Source organism: Myotis myotis, unplaced genomic scaffold, assembly GCF_014108235.1.
Source record: "Myotis myotis isolate mMyoMyo1 unplaced genomic scaffold, mMyoMyo1.p scaffold_m19_p_1, whole genome shotgun sequence".
Taxonomy (NCBI): Eukaryota; Metazoa; Chordata; class Mammalia; order Chiroptera; family Vespertilionidae; genus Myotis; species Myotis myotis.
This window is the reverse complement of record NW_023416313.1, coordinates 217,780,385-217,801,120: the sequence shown is the minus strand read 5'-3', so window position 1 is coordinate 217,801,120 and position 20,736 is coordinate 217,780,385. Positions and strand designations below refer to the sequence as shown.

At 41.6% G+C, this 20,736-nt stretch overlaps 1 protein-coding gene across 2 annotated transcripts in view; it reads left to right on the top strand.

Annotated features, from left to right (window-relative positions):
* UNC79 (unc-79 homolog, NALCN channel complex subunit) overlaps positions 1–20,736 on the top strand; it is a 176,612-nt gene that overhangs the window by 6,497 nt on the left and 149,379 nt on the right. For both annotated transcript variants that reach the window (XM_036315970.1, XM_036315962.1), the window contains exons 2-4: positions 7,440–7,532; positions 11,875–11,930; positions 12,779–12,908. In XM_036315970.1, the coding sequence (XP_036171863.1) occupies positions 7,440–7,532; positions 11,875–11,930; positions 12,779–12,908 (279 nt within the window). The remainder of the gene's footprint in view (positions 1–7,439; positions 7,533–11,874; positions 11,931–12,778; positions 12,909–20,736) is intronic.

Genomic DNA, 20,736 nt, shown 5'->3' with positions numbered 1-20,736 from the left:
TATTCTCTAAAAAGAGGAAGGAGAAGAAAAAGGTAAAGATAAAAAATTATGAACAACAATGTGACAACAAATACATATCTATCAAGAAGTGAACCTAAAAATCAAATGAATAAAAAACCTGATGAACAGAACAGACTGGTGAATGTAATAGAATCAGGGGCATGGAAAGGGAGCCAACTGACAATTCTCGGGGGGAAGGGATTGTGTGGGGTGTGGAAAAAGATTGGACAAAGTGCTTACACCTATGGATGAGGTCAGTGGGGGTGGGGAGGGGGTGGGAAGAAGGCCTGGAGTGGGGTGGGAACTGGGTGGAGGGGACCTATGGTGGGAAAAAAGAGGAACATCTGTAATAATCTGAACAATAAAGATAAAACAAAGAGTTTATTGTTGAATTGGGGGAAATGTTTTGGAAATAAGAATCCAGAAATGCTGAATTGTTTTCCTTTGGCTACAGATCTCTTAACCTCATCGAACTTTTAATTTCCTTAGCTGTAAAATTGTGAATAATCATAACCTTCTCTGTCTACATTCCATGTTTGAAATAATTTGTAGGAATAGTCTTTGAATAGTGTAAGTTACCTAAGCATATACCAGGGGTGGGGAACATCCTTATAAGGCCCTCAGAATCATTTGGTTTGGCCCTGTCAAGGCAACCACAGGCAGGATTCAAAATTCAATAAATTTATAGGAGCTTTTTTCATAGAAACATAAATTTATATTAAGTGAATTATATCAAGCGAAAGATGTTATAAATATCCAAATAGCCCTTGGCAGAAAAAAGGTTCCCCACCCCTGAACAGACCAAACCCAAAGTCAAATGACAGACCTGTCAGGTTCATTGCAACTAATTCCAATATTCTGCTCAAATGCGCATGTTGCTTGAGATAAGGGGCTACCCTCTTGGATAGCCCAACTCCCCTACAGTTTGTTGTATCATAACAGTAATTGTTCTAACAGGTTTCAGGTGCACAATTCTATGACACATCATCTGAACACTGCATTGTATGTTCATCACCCCATGTCAAGTCTCCATCCATCACCATTTATTTCCCCTATGGCCTCCTCCACCTCCTCTGGCCCTCCCTCCCCCTGGCAAACAGCCACATGTGGCTATGGCTATCATATTGGATAGCACAGCTTTAGCATTTAAGCTCCAAAAGGACAAAGACTTGCCTGCTTTGTACATAGCTGTGTCTCCAGGGCCTTAAACAATGCCTGGTACATAGGAAGCACTGAAAAAATACTTAAAGAAAATCCTCACCCAAAAATATGAAGAGAGAGAGAGAGAGAGAGAGAGAGAGAGAGAGAGAGAGAGAGGAAGAGAGAGAGAGCGAGCAAGAGAGAAACATCGATTGGCTGGGATAGAACCCACAACATACACATGTGCCCTGACCAGGAGTTGAACCTGCATTCTTTTGGTGCACTGTACGATGCTCCAACAAACTGAGCTACCTGGCCAGCGCTTAAAATACTTCTTGACTGAATAAGTGACTAGAGCATTGGCTATGAAGTCAGGTGATTTGGGCTATCCTATCTAATAAAAGAGAAACATGGTAAGTAGCGTACAACCGCTACCCTTCCCATTGGCTAATCAGGGTGATATGCAAATTAACTGCCAGCCAAGATGGCAGCCGGCAGCCAGGCAGCTTGAAACTAACAAGAGGCTTGCTTGCTTCAGTGACGGAGGACTCCAACGTTCCCTGCCTGCTGCTGCAGGCCTCTGAGCTGCAACTCTAAACAACTATGTTACAAATATAGAAGCTAAACAAAACCCCAGAAACCTGCTTTAGTCCTCCGGGCTTCAGCCAGCAGGATCACAACATTGTTTCAAATACAGAAGGTAAACAAAGGCCAGAAACCTGCTTTCAGCAGCGGAGGCCTAAGAGCTGGAGCCAAGCCTCAAAGCTAAAGCTGGCCCAGAATAAAAAAAAAAGAAAGAAAAAAAGGAGCGGTTGGGAGCTTCAGTCACCCGCCAGCCTGAAAACAGCCCTCAGCCCTTCACCCAGACTGGCCAGGCACCCCAGTGGGGACCCCCACCCTGAAGGGTGTGTGAGCAGCTGCAAACAGCCATCATCCCCTCACCCAGGCTGGCCAGGCACCCCAGTGGGGACCCCTACCCTGATCCAGGACACCCTTTAGGGCAAACCAGCGGGCACCCACCCGTGCACCAGGCCTCTATCCTATATAGTAAAAGGGTAATATGCCTCCCAGCACCGGGATCAGCGGAGCCACGAGGCCTCCTGGCACCAGGATCAGCGTGACAGGGGGCAGCGCCCAAACCCCCTGATCGCCCTGCGGCTCTGTGTGTGACAGGGGCGGGGCCACAACCTCCCTATCAGCCCTGCTCTGTTCGTGACAGGGGAAGGTGCCCCAACCCCCTGATCAGCCCTGCTCTGTGCCTGATAGGGGGGAGCTCCCCAACCCCCTGATTGCCCTGCGGCTCTGTGTGTGACAGGGTGCGGCGCCCCAACCCCCTGATCAGCCCTGCTCTGTGTGTGACAGGGGGCAACGCCCCAACCCCCTGATTGGCCCTGCTCTGTGTGTGACGGGGTAGAGCCATAACCTCCCCATTGGCCCTGCCCTGAGTGTGAGAGTGGCAGCGCCCCAACCCCCTGATCGGCCCTGCTCTGTGGGTGATAGAGGGCGGTGCCCCAACCCCCACCCCACGGGCCCTGCTCTGTGTGTGACAGGATAGAGCCATAACCTCCCCATCAGCCCTGCCCTGAGTGTGATAGTGGCGGCGCCCCAACCCCCTGATCCGCCCTGCTCTGTGTGTGACAGGGGGAGCTCCTCAAACACCTGATTGGCCCTGATCTGTGTGTGACAGGGGGCGGTGCCCCAACTCCCCTATTGGCCCTACTCTGTGAGTGACATGGGGGAGCTCCTCAAACACCTGATCGGCCCTGCTCTGTGTGTGACAGGGGGGAGCTCCCCAACCCCCTGATGGGCCCTGCTCTGTGCGTGACAGGGTATGGAGCCCCAACTCCCCTGATGGGCCCTGCTCTGTGTGTGACAGGGGACAGCACCCCAACCCCCGGATTGGCCCTGCTCTGTGCATGACAGGGGTTGGCGCCGCAACCTCCCCATCGACCCTGCCTTGAGTGTGACTGGGGGCGGTGCCCCAACCCCCCAATCGGCCGTACCCTGAGCGTGACTGAGTGTGGCATTGCAACCTCCCAATCCGCCCTGCTCTGTGCATGACAGGGGGTGGCGCCCCAACTCCCCAATTGGCCCTGCTCTGAGCCCAACCAGGGGCTGCACCTAGGGATTGTGCCTGCCCTCTGCCACCCGGGAGCAGGCCTAAGCCAGCAGGTCGTTATCTCCCGAGGGGTCCCAGACTGCGAGAGGGCACAGGCCGGGCTGAGGGACCCCCCTCCCCACCCGAGTGCACAAATTTTTGTGCACCCGGCCTCTAGTCTACACTAATAAAAGAGAAATATGTAAATTAACCGTCACTTTGCGACGCCCACCAGCCAATCAGGAGTGAGTATGCAAATTAGTGGGACAAAGATGGCGGTGGCCACAGAGCCAGCCATAGCAGGAGGGAGGCTTGGGTCACCCCCAGCAGTGGAGGAAGCCAAGCTTCCCGTCCACCTGGGCCGGCTGCCGAAGGGGTGGCCTGTGGGCAACAGCCACGGCGCAGGTCAGAGCGTGCAGGTTCAGAGCCTCCTGCCTGTCCTGGCCGACCTCTGAAGGAGGGGCCTGTGGGCGGTGGCCACAGAGCCAGCCCTAGTACACGGGAGGCTTGGGTTGCCAGAGGCAACCTAAGCTTCCCGCCCACCCTGGCCCACCGCTGAAGGAAGGGCCTGCAAACGGCCCTCACCCAGGCTGGCCATGCCACCATCGGAGTGAGGGTCACCGCTGGGGGGCATGGCCAGCCTGCAAAGAGCATCAGCCCCTCACCCAGGCTGGCCAGGCCCCCCAGTGAGGACCCCCATCCTGAAGAAGGTGTGGCCAGCCTGAAAACGGCCCTCTGCTCCTTACCCAGGCTGGCCATTCCTCCATGGGGTGAGGGTCCCCCTGGGGGGCATGGCCATCCTGCAAACAGCCCTCAGCCCCTCACCTAGGCTGGCCATGCACCCCAGAGGGGACCCCCACCCTGCAGGGGGTGTGGCCAGCCTGAAAACAGCCCTCAGCCCCTCACCCAGGCTGGCCAGGCACCCCCAGCGGGGACCCTCACCCCATGGGGGCGTGGCTGGCCTGCAAACTGCCCCAGTCCCTCACCCAGGCCACCCCACAATTGGAGGGGTCCCAGATTGGAGAGGGTGCAGGCTGGGCTGAGGGACACCCTCCCCCCTCCCCTGCATGAATTTTGTTCACTAGGCCTCTAGTAGTCCTAATAATTAATTTGGTGGTTTCATGCAAATAATTTGATTTCTCTTTTATAAAATGGTTTTTACATATACTTTTTTTTTTTTTGCGAGAATCATATAAGAGCTGTACATGATTATATATTAGGAACTATGAAATGCAGGAACAGATTAAGGAATTGTTATTGTCCATAAAGGGAGGGTGTGGTGGTGCTGGTTATTCTGATGGTGCTGAGAGGATCAGGAAATAGGTCTAAAAACTTGATTATATTTCCTGAGCACAATATTATGTATAAAAATATTTTTATTTTGATTAATTTTCTTCCTTCCATTGTATGTAGCTGTGGCCTTTTGCACCCCCATGGGGACAAGCAACACATCTGTTTACATCATGCTTTTTAACAAGATTCAATAAATGATGTGTGCCTGTGCGTGTTTATTAAATTAGAATTGCGATGATTTTATTCAATCTGTTAGAAGGCTAAGGAATTGCAAGGCACCATCTGTTTATATAAGCATTGGAGCCAATTTCCTAGGGCTTGAGCCAAGGGAGCACTTTTGGCTTTGTGGTTGACCATACTTGAGGGAGAGCATGGTTTTGTAGGGGTAGGAGGGACATCCAAAGGTCACTGATTCATTTGGGCTGCTCTATAAATATACTTCACCTAAATCATCTGAGGCACCTGGGCATCTCTCCCATTTTTAAAGGCCTCCAGGCATAGTGAGTCTCAGCCTCCCTTAATAGTAGTTTTCATTTTTTAGACATGCATATTATTAAAAAGTTTGAGATGAATTTAAACAAGGGCGAAAACCCTTGTCCCGAAAGGAATGGAATTATTTTTTGTTGAGATTTTCTTTTTCTTTCTTAAACAAAGGGCACAAAGGGCAAGCGATTATTCTTCCCACACCCGGACGGACCCCTTACTGCGTGTTTTCGGTTTTATTTCTTATCTCTCTAGCAGTACTTGTCAAAGGGAGGTCCAAGGTTCATTTGCATTAGAATCATTTGTTGTGCTTATTACATATGGCACTTCCCTGTTTCCAAACTGAGTTAGGCCCTCTGGATATGGGCTCCCAAATGCTGAATTTGAACAAACTCTCTGGCTCAAGTCTAAGAACAACTGCATCTTGTTCTTTAGGATTCGGCTCAAAGTACTTTTTCTTTGATCAATCATATTTGATTAGTCAACTTTATCATCTAATGATTAGTCAACTTTATCATCTAATAGCAATGAATTGATCTCCACATCTTTGTGTAATTATTAAACTTATTGGTATTGTATAGCCAAACTAATTTATTACCTCAATATCACCTACGTGGTGGGTTAGCAGCAGTCCAGCTGTAAGTAATGAATAAAAAGCAATCTCAAGTAAATAGAACTTAATTATAGACCTGTTTTATTTGTTTGTTCATTTGAGCACCATCTATTGTGGTGCTCAAAATCTTTTATGAAAAAAAAAAAAGAATCATGGTAAATTTCTTTGTCTTCTTTACTTTCTGACAAATCTTTTATTAGTGTTTTAATGTTACTTCTATGCATGTGCTTTTATTATAAGTTGTCTTGTTTTTGGCTGTAGGTGAGATATTATTTCTACATATTACACTTTGATATAGAATAAAGTAAAATAAAATAAAGCAGATTTTAAAGTTATCTGCTTTTTTGTTGTTCATGTTCATGGTCTTGCCCATGATGTGTAGGAAATTGAGAATTGACTTTCTGAAGGTATTACACTCACTGTCCACTGTTCTAATCATGCTTTCATTTTTTTAAATTTTAAATATTTTTATTGACTTCAGAGAAGAAGGGAGAGGGAGAGAGAGAGAAACATCAATGATGAGAGAGAATCACTGGTGGTCTGCCTCCTGCACGCTCCACACTGGGGATCGAGCCCACAATCCAGGAACGCGCCCTGACTGGAATCGAACTCTGACCTCCAGGTTCATAAGTCCACCACACAACCACTGAGCCATGCCGGCCAGGCTAATCATGCTTTCTTGACAGTTTTCCACACAAGCTCAAATATAAGGAGCGTTTTTTCCTGTTTCTACAATTATCCCTGAGAAAAGAAATTCATTTTATATTTGAATCCTTATAAAGTTTCTTCTATTGTGGATCCTCCCTCAATTACTGTGTTTAGAATAATAAAGTACTCGTTGGAGACAATATATTACCCTGAATGACTTCAATCAGTGCTAGTTTTGAATGTTTGTTGGGGTTACCTGATACATTCTATTAAAAAAAGACACAGAAAGAAATTTAATATAGTTCGATGTCATTATAAACAAGTCACTTAAAGATGTCTTAAGTTATCACCTGGACAACATGATTATGCAGCTATAAGATGAATTTTGAAGAAACCAACTTGCTTTGCGATTTCATGCTGTGGCACAGGATAAAATGTTCAGCAGTGGTGTTACTCACAGAATCAAATGTGCTTTATTTAAAACAGCTCAGATGGCTCTGAAGATGGTAAGCTTTGGAAAACTAAAAAAGTGGTTCTCATGGTGATGAAGATGCTAATGGTTCAGTTATATGTGAAGGTTTGAAAATTTTTTAATGATGTGAGAATTGAAAAAATTTTTAATTAATATACTATTTTTTTAAAAAATACATGATTTAAATTTTGTGTAACTAAATTAATAAGGTATCCACTGTAAGTAGACTGTTATTTTATCTGCATCTCTAAAAGTTAATGAATTCAAGTTGGGTTCAGAAACCTTTTATCTTTACTTTCTTATTGGGATAGCCTTCAACACGCCTTTATACCTGAATATATGGAGGATTCTGTTTTTTCTTGCTTTTCCACCCAGATATAAACATCTTGGGAGCAGAGATCACATCTTAGTACAGCTCTGATAAGCCATTACATCACATTCTGGCACAGTTCTTGCTCCTTGTAGATTCTCACTAAATGCTGGCTACCGATGATGACAACTGTAGCATTTGTATGCCAGGATCAAATTTGTAGTGTTATTTGTGCAAAATGTCCATTAATATAGTTGGGACTTTTACAGAAAAAGTTTCTTCTCAGCTTTCATGCTCTATGCAAAAGTAGCAAGTGTATATGTGTGTGTGTGTGTGTGTGTGTGTGTGTGTATAGTATCTAATAAAAATATTTTTATTTCAGTGGGTTCCTCAAGGAGAGAAGGAGTTCCTGCCCATGTTAATCTCTCTGCATCATCCATGCTAATGATTGCAATGCAGTACACATCCAACCCAGGTAAATGGAAATTTGGGTGGCTTGACTAGTTCCAAAACCAATAATTAAACAAGAGATCAAACACACAGGCTAGAAATTCTCACAGGAGAAGAACTTCTCTTGGTGGATAGACAAGTGAAGATGTGTTAGAAAACAGACTTCTGAGTTGAAATAAATTTCTCTTTCCCTTTCAATAAAATATATTGTTGCTATTAGTAGCAATCTTGCAAGAATGTTTGAGGACACAATCTTAGAACTTTGTCTAGAAGTTGATTAAATATAAATATACATGAATAGTTGACTTAGAAATATAAAAATCACCTGCAATTCTAATAATTAAAGAAAATCATTTGTGAATTTGCTACTCTAATGTCACACAAGTATCCTAGAACATAAATCTTTTAGTACATTTCTGATGATTTCCTTAGAATACATTTATAAAAGAGGGATTAATTGGTTAAAGGACTTGAAAAAATTTCAGTAGTCTAACTAATTATATATGAAAGTATATGTAACTTGTCATTGAGTATTATAAAATTTGTATAGAGTTGGACAGATGAAATAATATCTTGTTACGATTTGTATTTATTTGATTACTAGTGATGTTGGCCAGGTCTCATATGATTTACTCTGTTCGATTTCTGTTCATCCGTATAATTGCAGATAAACTTTGGGAAATTGACCTAAAAAGGGGCTGATATTGGAGACACATGCTAAGATATAACAATTTTCATTTTTATTTGATGTTTATTTGGAAAGTGAATCAATTTGATAGCACAGTTTTCAACCTTCTACTTAATTACATAGTAAATTAACTACATCCTATATAATAAAAGCCCAGTGACCAAAATGGTGGAACAACCAGAACAACCAGAGACCAGAATGACCACGGCACCTGAGTGAGCGGTTAGGGGCCATCAGGCGGGCAGGCAAGCAGTTAGGGGTGATCAGGGAGGTAGGCAGAGGCAGTTAGGAGCGATCAGGCAGGCAGAGGCAGTTGGGGTGATCAGGCAGGCAGAGTGCTTAGGGGTGATCAGGCAGGCAGAGGCAGTTGGGGTGATCAGGCAGGCAGAGGCAGTTAGGGGCGATCAGGCAGGCAGAGGCAGTTAGGGGTGATCAGCCAGGCAGGCAAGTGGTTAGGGGCAATCAGGCAAGCAGGCGAGTGGTTAAGGGTGATCAGAGAGGCAGGCACGCAGTTAAGGGCCAGCAGTCCTGGATTGTGAGAGGGATGTCCAACTGCTGGTTTAGGCCCGATACGCAGTTGGACATGCCCGGAGGGACCCCTGCTATTGAGAGGGTGCAGGCTGGGCTGAGGGGACCCCCCCCCCATGCATGAATTTCATGCACTGGGCCTCTACTCTCTCTCTCTAAAAGTCTAACCGACTGAACAACCGGTTGAATGGTTGCTATGACATGCACTGACCACCAGGGGGAAGAAACCCCTGGTGGTCAGTGTGCTCCCATAGCCAACCTCCCGTGGCCCCTACCCCCGCTGGCCAACATCCCATAGCCCCGATTGGCTGATCACCGGCCAGGTCGAGGGACCCCACCAATGCACGGATTTGTGCACTGGGCCTCTAGTTGTAAATAATAATGGAGTTTTTGACTCTGGATGATGAGGAAAACATTTTTTATTAAAAAACTCTAATGCTTCTAGTGTGGAGCATCATCCTTTAAATATGAAATCCTTTATGATTATTATATGAGTTTAATTGAAATATATTTGTTTTGGGATTTATATCTCATGACTCACCCTGTTTGGCTTAAAGTACCCTCAAAATGTCATTTATATTATATACTAGAGGCCTGGTACATGAAATTCATGCATGGGGGAGGGTGTCCCTCAGCCCCGCCTGCACCCTCTCCAATCTGGCACCCCTCGGGGGATGTCTGACTGCCGGTTTAGGCCCGATCCCACAGGGCAGTCAGACATCCCTCCCACAATCTGGGACTACTGGCTCCTAACCACTTGCCTGCCTGCCTACCTGATTGCCCCTAACCACTCTGCCTGCCAGCCTAATAGCCCCCTAACTGCTCCCCTGCCAGCCCGATCACCCCCAACTGCCCTCCCCTGTCAGCCCGATTGCCTCCAGTTGCCCTCCCCTGCCGGCTCGATTGCCTCCAGTTGCCCTCCCCTGCCGGCCCGATCGCCCCCAACTGCCTTACCCTGTGGGGCTGAAGGGACTGGGGGACTAAGGCTGGATGAGGCTGGATGCTGTGGGGACTGGGTGAGGCGGGGCTGAGGGCACTGGGGGACTCCGGCTGGATGAGGTGGGGCTGAGGGGACTGGGCACCACCATCTTGTGAGGGTGTGGCAGTCAATTAGCATATTCCCTCTATTGGCTGTGGGCGCCACTATCTTGTGCGGGCATGATGGTTAATTAGCATATTCCCTCTTTAGTAGATAGGATTGTCTTCTGGAAAAAAATCCTCCATTTGGGATCTAGTTAATTGAAGTCTCATCATGAGGCTTTGGTCCTAATTTCTAAATTGGAAGGCAGTAAAGCAACGTGGGTAAAAGCATGTGCTTTGAAGTTAGATGTATGTGGGTTCACATCTGAGCTCACCTGCAAATTGCCAGTTAGCTTAATCTTGAGCACCATTTTTAACCACCTTAAGACTAAGTTTCCTCATAAAATTCCTATAAAATGGGAGTAATTCCTCCTGCAGTGCCTTAAAATGCCATTGTGAGGATTTAATGAATTAAAGCATATGTAAAGTGCTTACTTAGCATAGTAATGGTCACATTGTAAATGCTCAGTAAATAGCAATGGGGTTGTTACAATCTGCCATCTTCTTGGAGTTGAATGTTTCACAGGGAAATCACCTTGAACATATAGAATTACTTCTATTATTTCTAAGTCTGTATCTTTATCATATAGAACACTGATGGCGAACCTTTTGAGCCCGGCGTGTCAGCATTTTGAAAAACCCTAACTTAACTTTGGTGCCGTGTCACATATAGAAATTTTTTGATATTTGCAACCATAGTAAAACAAAGACTTATATTTTTGATATTTATTTTATATATTTAAATGCCATTTAACAAAGAAAAATCAACCCAAAAAATGAGTTTGTGTGTCACCTCTGACATGCATGTCATAGATTCACCATCACTGATATAGAATTACTTCTGTTATTTCTGATTCTGTATCTTCATCCATTCATGGGGGAATGTTTATAGCCCAAAATTAATTCTATAGTAAGAAGTACATTTGGAACCCCAACCCAGTCTTTCAATGTGGGAAACGGTTAAGAAGTGAGGTGACATCCACCAGGAGGCACTCTGGGACCAAGTGGTAGGTCATCATCCTATTTGAATTCTCCTTGGGGGAGACAGCAGGAGGCAGCTTGGTCCTTGTAGTCTTTATTCAACTAACAAGTTCTGTTGAGTAAAACCTCTGTACACAGTTTTGTGCATTTAGGCATTGGGAAAACCATCAGAAATGTCAGATATGGTGCTGGCTTCATGGAGATTATATCTAGTTGGGAAGATTAGGCATATTCACATAAATCATTAATTTATAATATAAAGTAGTATGTGAAACATACAAAAATAAATACTGTAGACATTATTAATTAATCAGAAATCAAGAACTTTATGGATTAAAAGGACTAGGAAAGGTTTCATGCCACTTAAACAAAGTATGGGTCTTAAAATATGGATACAATTTTAATTGTTATAGTAAGACGGGTCTTCTAGGAGGGGAAATAATAGGGTTGGAAGATGGATTAGGGAAGGTAAAAAACAGCTATCTAACTAGGGCAACAGCCTCTTTCTTTCCTAAGTAAGCATAGGCAAATCAAAGAAGCTTGCTGCTGTGTAGCTTTTAAGCATTCCTCAGGAGATGGAATTGGAAATCAAATGATAAGATTCCTGTTCTAATCCATCATTCTGTGACTTGCTGTCCTAACTTGGGCAAGGTAGGAAACTAAGTCTCAGTTTATTAGCTGCAACATGGTGGTTATGAGATAATACAAGTAAAGCTCTTAGCACAATACCTGGCTTAATGAATTCTCAGTCAATATGGGCTTTTGTTATGATCCTATTCTGCTATTTTTCCCCTATGCAGTTCTTTATTACATTGATATGTTTGTGTTGTAAAGGTATGATTACTAGGGATTTTTCTTAATATTTCCTTTGTTGATAAGATGAATGAAATATACTTTCAAGGATCTTGGGATAAAACTTGATAAAGTCAAGGGCTTATATGATTTTTTGAAAAATATGAATATATGGAAATAAGTAGTTTCTAATTTAGTGATTAGAGTGAAAGTCTTACTAGTATAGTTTATTAAATCTCAAAGAATGTTTTATCTGGTACTTATATTTAATGTTCAAATTACATTTTCTTCCTTACAGTGTATCATTGTCAGTTATTGGAATGCCTCATGAAATATAAACATGAAGTCTGGAAAGTAAGTTTTGGGCCACATTTAACTCATAGCCACAAACTTAATTTATATAATGTAGTAAAAATTGTTTGCATGTTAAAAGTATTTGTAGGTAAAATTTATTGATGTTTTATTATATTGATATGTCAGACCCTATAATTCTTTCCTTATTGGTTAATTAGCATTTAGAGAAAGAATGATCTTGAACAAGTAGCTTGACAGAAAAAATAATTGGATATCTCTTATTCTTAGAATTTAGCAAATACTATATTATATGACAATTTTATTTAATTTGAAAAGTTGCTTAAGAACCTGTTTGCTTTCAAATAGATGTGAATTGTTGCAAAATGTGTTATATTTTAAAAATGTACTGTTTAGCAAACTGGCTTATGTTGTTCTAAAATCTATCTTTAATATCATTCTGAGTAGAGAATTTGTTAAAAGGTAATGTACATATGAACTCTGCCTGGAGGGTTTATTTATAGGGCCAATAAGTAAATAATAAAAATAATGTTTTAATATGATCTAAACTGATCGATGAAATTCCAGGGGAATTAACCACCTCAGTCCCTCTACTAAAATGTTTACTGCGCCCTAACCGGTTTGGCTCAGTGCGAACTCAAGGGTCCCAGGTTCGATTCCAGTCAAGGGCATGTACCTTGGTTGTGGGTACATCCCCAGTAGGGAGTGTGCAAGAGGCAGCTGATCGATGTTTCTCTTTCATCAATGTTTCCAACTCTCTATCCCTCTCCCCTCCTCTCTGTAAAAAATCAATAAAATATATTTTAAAAAATGTTTACTGCTTTGGTACTGAGCTACCTTTATTTTTATTTGATTATACTAAGTCAAAATATTCTTCCTGTTTCCTTCAGGATCTTTTATACGTGATCGCATATGGCCCTTCACAAGTGAAACCGCCAGCTGTGCAAATGCTGTTCCATTACTGGCCCAATTTAAAACCTCCTGGGGCAATAAGTGAATATAGGGGCTTGCAGTACACAGGTAAGAGTAGCCCTGTGATGCCCCGTCTTTATTTCTCCTATGCCACATTTACCTCACCCACTTATATATTTTTTTATCTTGCTGGATTATATTCATGTACCTTTAGACATTGTCATAAGTCCTCTCTGAAACTAGGTGGCATAAAATAAATTAATTAAAGTTAATTTCATGACACCATAGTGCAAGTCTCAGTCCCATTTGCCACATGTACTCTGTGGTCTTAACTACTGATGTCAATCACTACCAAGATGTGCGGGGAATGCTGCACATTTGCTCACCATGCAGCAAAACTCCAGGTGGCTAATTCTGTTCTGATGAGAAGATTTGGAGCATGTTCAACATTACCAGTTCACACGCTAAGTACCAATTAAATGACCTTGATAGCCTAGTTGGACAGGAAGAGTCAACAATTGCTGAATATTGGTGTCATTAATAACTGAGAAGTAAACATTGAATTTAAATATAAAGACATACCGGTATATTTATAAAAAACAAAACAAAACAAACTAACCCAGGTCCTATGTTGTGGATTATGTTTATCTAGAATAATAAAAGCGTAATATGCTAATTACAGTGGACAGCTGAACAACCTTCCAGACATCCTTTCGGTTGTCATTCTGGACGAAGCTGCGGTGGCGGGGGCCGAGGCAGAGACGTTAGGGGTGATCAGGCAGGCAGGCAAGCAGTTAGGGGCAATCAGGGAGGCAGGTAGAGTGGTTAGGGGCGATCAGGCAGGCAGGTGAGTAGTTAAGGGCGATCAGGGAGGCAGGTAGAGTGGTTAGGGGTGATCAGGCAGGCAGACAAGCAGTTAAGGACGATCAGGGAGGCAGGCAAGCAGTTAGGGGCAATCAGGCAGGCAGGCGAGTAGTTAGGGGCAATCAAGCAGGCAGGCAGAGGCAGTTAGGGGCAATCAGGCAGGCAGGCAGGCCAGCAGTTAGGAGCCAGCAGTCCCGGATTGTGAGAGGAATGTCTGACTGCCAGTTTAGGCCCGATTCCACAGGGATCAGGTCTAAATTGGCAGTTGGACATCCCCCGAGGGGTCCTGGATTGCGAGAGGGTGCGGCCTGGTTTGAGGGACACCCTGCCCGCATGCACGAATTTCATGCACCGGGTCTCTAGTATAATATAAAATCAGAGAAGCAACCTATGGCTAATAGAGTTTCAGATGCCCTTGACTACCTTCTCCCTCCACTTAATTGTGGACATAGCTTTCTGAAAATGGCAGAGGTGGATGTTTTTGCAAAGTTAACTTTTATTCAGGTTCTTGTGTACTGATGTTGTAGAACCCATTTTCTTGGCATCTCTTTATCTTTCCTAAGGCCATTTGAGGTGGTTCAAAGGGGATTTAATTTAATTCTGTTCCTTATGTTCCTGATGAAAGCCAATTGTTAGTTATTAATACCTGTTTTGATGGTCCTTGCTGGGCTTATTCTAAACTTAGAACAAATAGTATTGGCTGTAGTGGTAACAATAATTTTAATTAAGTCAATGAAGGTAGATAGTAATTTTTAAAAGAATGAAAATTGATATTATTGGTGTTTTATATCATCTATAGTAGAGAATATTGAAGTATTGCTAACTGGATAATTTGAATATAAAAGCAAAAGTAGTTGGAATCATTAATAAAATAAAAGATAAAATGACTGAAATATTTGTTACCAACTCTTCTCAGTAGATCTCTGAAATAAGCATTTACAGGATGTATGAATGGGTAACCAGTATTAAATGAAATTTATTTGTTAAATATTTAAAGAGTAACTCTAATGTGCCAGGCCCTGTATTTTCTGACACAAAACCAGATCTTATGGAACTTAATACAATCTAGACATGAAAACACATTTATTTATTCATCAAATACTTAATGGGGTATCTACTATTAGCTGGGCATTATGCTAGGCATTGGTAATATGATGAAAACCATACTAAAATCACTAATATCTTGGTGTGTACATTCCATCTGTGAGGGAAAGACCAGGAAACTACCTGATAATGTGGTAAGTACAAAGGTAGAGCAAACACAGTTGGCCATTGAACAACACAGGAGTTAGGGGTGCCAACCTCCCCACTCTGCACAGTTGAAAATCTATGCATAATTTTTGACTCCCCTAAAACTTAACTATTAATAGCCTACTGTTAATATGAAACCTTACATATTACAGCCATTTAACACATATTTTGTGTGTTATATGTATTATATACTGTATTCTTAAAATAAACTATAGAAAAGAAAATGTTAAGAAAATCGTAAGGAAGAAAAAATACATTTTCAGTATTTATTGAAAAAATCCGTGTGTAAGTGGACCCACTATTAATTGCCTACAATTTAAAGCTGGGTTGTTCAAGGGTCAACTGTACAGAGAGCTGTGGGAACACACAGGAGGGACCTCTGACCTCCCCCTGATAGTGGGCAAGTTTGAGGAAGGTTGGGTTGTCAAGAAAGGTTCTTTAGTGAGTGACATGTAAGCTGATACCTGAATGAGACGCACACGCTAGACATCATAATGGGAGTGAGTCATTAATAGATAAAAAGTGAGATTGAGGCAGAAGGAACCTCATGGGTTCAGACTTGGAGGCCAAAGATAGCATGATCGTATTTTAGTTACTGGAAAAGTCGCTATGCAGCCAGACAGCGAAGGGACAGGAGGAGAGTAGCTAGGGGTAAGCAGAGAGCCTGGCAGGGCCTTTGAAGGGGATTGGATTTCATCCTAATGGCCAAGGGAAACTACATCAGGTTTTAAATGGAGAAACCACATGATAGGATTGGCCTGTTCAGAGCATCCCAGAACCCCTGGGGAAGCTGACAGATGCTTCTGTTTCCCCGGTGACCACACCCTCTTGGAAGAGCCAGACAAACCTGTCTCCCCAGAATAGCTCAGCCTCTGCCAACTAGGAAAAGAGGGCTTTTTCTTCTTCTCTTGCCTATCTGAACAGGAGTCTCTGTGTACAGGCATTTATTCTTCAGTCCAACCTTGTAATCACACCTCCACACACTTCCACTTTTTCGACAGTGTCATTACTTGCCTGCTACCTGCCAGGCACTGTCCAAGGTCCTGGGAAAGCAGCTCTCTTGGAACTTCCATTCTAGGGGATCATGGCATTCTATGCAGAAAACAAGAGATCATGGAAAAAATTAACCATTCTGGTCTGTATATTACTATTTATCCAGCACTGTCTGCTTGTCAGACATTGTTCTAGCTGCTTATTATCTCATTTAATATTTTAGCATTCTCTTAATTGAACAAAAGTTATGGACCAAGACCAGATTAGGTTTTACAGACATTTTCTCAATTAATTTTCACAAAAATCTTGAGAGGCAGGTTCTCTTATTTCAATGTTACAGGCAAGGAGTGGGGCACAGTTTAACTAACATTGCTAAGTCCACACAAATAATAAGGAAACACTGCTTGAATTTGAACCTAGGTTATCTTCACTGAACATTCATATTATTTCAGTCTAACAGTGTGATGTCACTTCTCTCAATTTAGTTCCTTAGTGAAACTTCAGTTGGAGCACTAGAAATTTTTTGCAATGCCTGCTGCAGTGAAGGATGCAGTAAAGGGTATCATCAGTATTTAGTATTGAAATATTCTTAACAATAAAAATTATATAGCCACAAAATTTTATGATGAAAACTAGAGGCCTGGTGCACAAAATCGTGTATTGATGGGGTCTGGCTGGACCGCCCCAATGGGGTTGGGGAGGACGATCAGGGGTGGGGCCAGCCAGGGGGAGGGGCCGTGGGAGGTTGGGGGGGCCAGTCAGGGCCCCGATTGGGCTGACTGGCCGCTGCAGTACATGTCATAGCAATGTTCCGGTCGTTCTGGTCATTCCATTGTTCTGGTCGCGTGGCTTTTGTATATATAGATTGTCTCCATGTAACTTTGAAATGCTTTCAGTAACTTTTGTATGTTTTTCCAATAATTTATTTCCTCTTTAAAAATGTAAATTAAAAAAAATGCTTTTAGGAAAATTATAAGCCCTGGCTGGTTTGGCTCAGTGGTTAAGATAGCCAGCCTGTGCATTAAAAGGTTGCAGGTTTGATTCCTGGTCAAGGGAATGTACCTTGGTTGCAGGCTTGGTCTCTGGCTGAGTAGGGGAGATCAAGCCAGATCAGTTCCTTAGTGAAACTTTAGCTGGAGCACTAGAAATTTTTTGCGGGAGGCAACCAATTGATGTGTTTCTTTCACATCAATGTTTTTTTGATATCTCTCTTTCTCTCCCTCTCTCTCTCTCTCTCTTCCCTCTCCCTTCTACTCTATCTAGAAGTAATGGAAAAATAGAAAAATTATAGAAATATGTAAGAAGGAAAAAAGCACTACCCGGAATTTTTATATTTGGTATATTTGTTAGCATTTTGATATATTTCCTTCTGTTTTTTTTTGATGCACATTTAAAAATAAAGTTGAGATCAGGTTGCATATAATTATACAGGATTCTTCCCCATTATTTTATGATGAATTTTCAAATACAGAAGTTAAAGAATAATACTATGGACCTTGAGAGCTTATTTGGAGGTTCTAGCAGGGGAGCGCAGCTACTCATATACCCTTGACCGAAGATGGGTCCTCTCCTGGCGGCGGGGGGGGGGGGGGGGGGGGGGGGGGGGGAAGGTCGTCCTCTTTGACCGAGCGCGCAGCTTCGGGAGGGATGCACATGGATCGGTGAGGGAGGAGGGAGACACCCGCCTAGCCAGCCAGATCAGCCGAATCAACCCTGGCGATCAATGGGGTGACAGATGTCGCAGCCAGATCGCCCTCACATCCAAGAATAGTACTATGAACACACACAGAACCACCTAGATTTAATAATTGCTAGTCGTTCACTGTAATTTAAACTATACATATATGTATATTACTCTTTGTATAAAATTTGTGCAAGAGTAGACCTTCGCTGCCCCGGCTGCCTCAGCCCTTGTAGCCCTGGCTTTATCCGGAAGTTCATCCAGACGGTCGTTCCACTGTTCGGCCGGTCGAATTTCATATTGTGTTTTTTATTATTATAGATAAATTTATTGTTTTTTAAGCATAGTAATATAGGAATGTTTACAACTCATATGAAGAAGATCAAATAGTGAGGATTTGGTAATCTATAGTGTTTGCCTCTTTTGAGTTTATTAGTATTTATCAATAATAAAAACTACTGCAATTATTTTGATTAATAAATATGAGTCTTGAAGATGCAAAAATTACAAGTTTCTTGGCAATGAAAATCCCCGATTATGTTGTTCTGCACAGTACTGCTTCTGTTGGGAAGAAATAAATTATTTGGCAATTTTCTTGTTATAGTGTCCTAATAAGTAAATAATTAAGCCTTTGTTAGCAAAGATCAGCACCAGTTATGGTGTCGTTTCCATCTGAACTGTGGGATAAAAGATATGGGAAGATGTATGCCCAGGGTAGAGACTGTTGCAAATATAGATAGGGCATAACTAACTAAAGATAATACTACAAGGTTAAATTTTGGTTGAAGCTACCAAATTAGTAGAGTTGGATTCTTGAGTTGTATACAAGTACAAGAAGCTCTACCATCTTTTTATGTAATTACTTCTTGATTATTGAGTTTTTATTTATCTTTTTATTATCTTGATTTTATCTCCACAAAATCACAAAAATGTTTTAAACCATTTTTACTGCATTATGCACATGTAGATAAACACACAAATTATGAATATCTGTGGAACATTCCTACCATGTTTACCGCCATGATTACCTCCTTCTGCTATCCCAAAGGTAAATCACTACTAACCTGACTTCCAACCCCCAAAATGACTTGCACCTAATTTGAATTTTTAATAAATGGAATAATACATTATTTATTTGTGTGTGTGTGTGTGTGTGTGTGTGTGTGTGTGTGTAGATTGTCCATGGGTTGAGTATAACTGTGCTTTGTTTATTTTTATTGCTATATATGCTACCAAATGAATGTACCACAGTTTATGTATCCATTTTACTATGGATGGTTATTTGGGTTGTTCCTACTTTCTGGCTGTTATAAATATGCTACTATGAGCATCCTTCTAGATATCTTTTGGTGCACATGTGTACACATTCCTGTTAGTATAGTACTAGGATGGAATTGCTGGGTTAGAGGTTATGCCTATATCCAATTTAATGGATATTGGCAAACAGTTTTCCAAAAGGGTTGTACTAATTTGTACTTCCATGAGAAGGGTATGAGAGTTCTTTTTGTCTATATTCCACACTTTGGGCAATTCTTTATTTTATTTATTTTTAAAATTTTAGCCATTTTCAAGGGTATGTAGAAGTATCTAATTATGGTTACAATTTGCACTTTCCTGATTACTAATGCACAACTTTTAAATGTATTTATTGGCCACTTCAGTACTTATATAATCTTTGTCAGTTATGTATGTTGCAAAAAAAATCTTTTGTTATTTTTTTACTCACTAAATGATGAATTTATATTAACTCAAGATTTCCTTCTTCTTCTTCTTTTTTTTATTGTTTAAAGTATTACAAATAGTAGTACATATGTCTCCTTTATTTCCCCATTGACCCTCCCTCGGCCTCCCCTACACCCCCGGCACATGCCCTCACCCCCACCCCCAGTGTCTTGTGTCCATTGGTTATGCTTATATGCATGCATACAAGTCCTTCAGTTGATCTCTTACCCCCTAGCCCCCTCAAGTTTTCCTTCTTAATATAATCAAACTATCAGTCTTTTTCTTTAAAGGACTTTATATCCTATCTAAGGAAATATTTCCTTACTCCAATTATGACAATATTCTTTGTTGCCATCAGAATACTTGTTTATTATACTTGAAATTTAGATGAATCCAGAATTAATTTTTCTGTATGGTGTGAGATAAATGTTAGTTTTTTCTGTTATGGATAGCCAATCGACTTAATATCATTTATTGAAAATATTCTTTCCTTCCTGCTCTGTAGTACTATTTTTGGGGGTCATATTTAACTATAGTTTTGTCTCTGGATTATTTATTTAGTTCAATAGATGTATTTTTCCTCTTATCAATACCACAGTGTCTGAATTAATATACCTTAATTATAAAATTTTATATCCTTCAGTGCAAGTCTTTTCACCTTGTTGTAATTGTTTTTCTTTTCCTTGTCTCCTGTGATTTCTCTTTTTTCTGTTCTTTCTCTTCTTCCTTCTTTTTCCTCCTTAATGGTTATACCCAGCTCTTTGCTAAGTTAAAAGTTTGTCAAGTTAAACACACATAAACATGTGCCAAAACAACTTTTTAATTGAAGTATTTAACCCATGCATGTAATGTAATTGCCGGTATATTTGATTAAAAATTCATTTTCTACTTGCTTTCCATTTCTCCTGCCTTTTATCTTCTTTTTGCTTCATTTGCACTGATTGAGTATATTTAAATATTCCATTTTTGTCTTAGTGAGCTATTCAGTCTTCTGTATTCTTTTAGTCACTAGCCTAGAGATTATACTATACATTCTTGATTTATTAGGTGTCTACTATAAAATAGTATTTTTCCTTTTTCAGTAAGATGACAGAATATTTTAACTCCTTTTATCCTCTCCTGGCTTCCATGCTATGCTTTTATGCTCTCTTTACTTTTCATAATTTTTTTGAGTGGTGTATGATAGCGGTCCAGTTTCATTCTTTTACATGTGAATATCCAATTTTCATAGCACCACTTACGGAAGAGACTGTCTTTTCTCCATTGAGTGTTGTCTGCTTCATTGTAAAATATTAATTAAACATGTATGCTTCGGTTTATTTCTGAGCTCTTAATTCTTTTTCATTGGTCTATTTTATGCCAGTAGCATATTGTTTTGATTATATAGCTTTACTAGAGGCCTGGTGCACGGACTTGTACACCGGT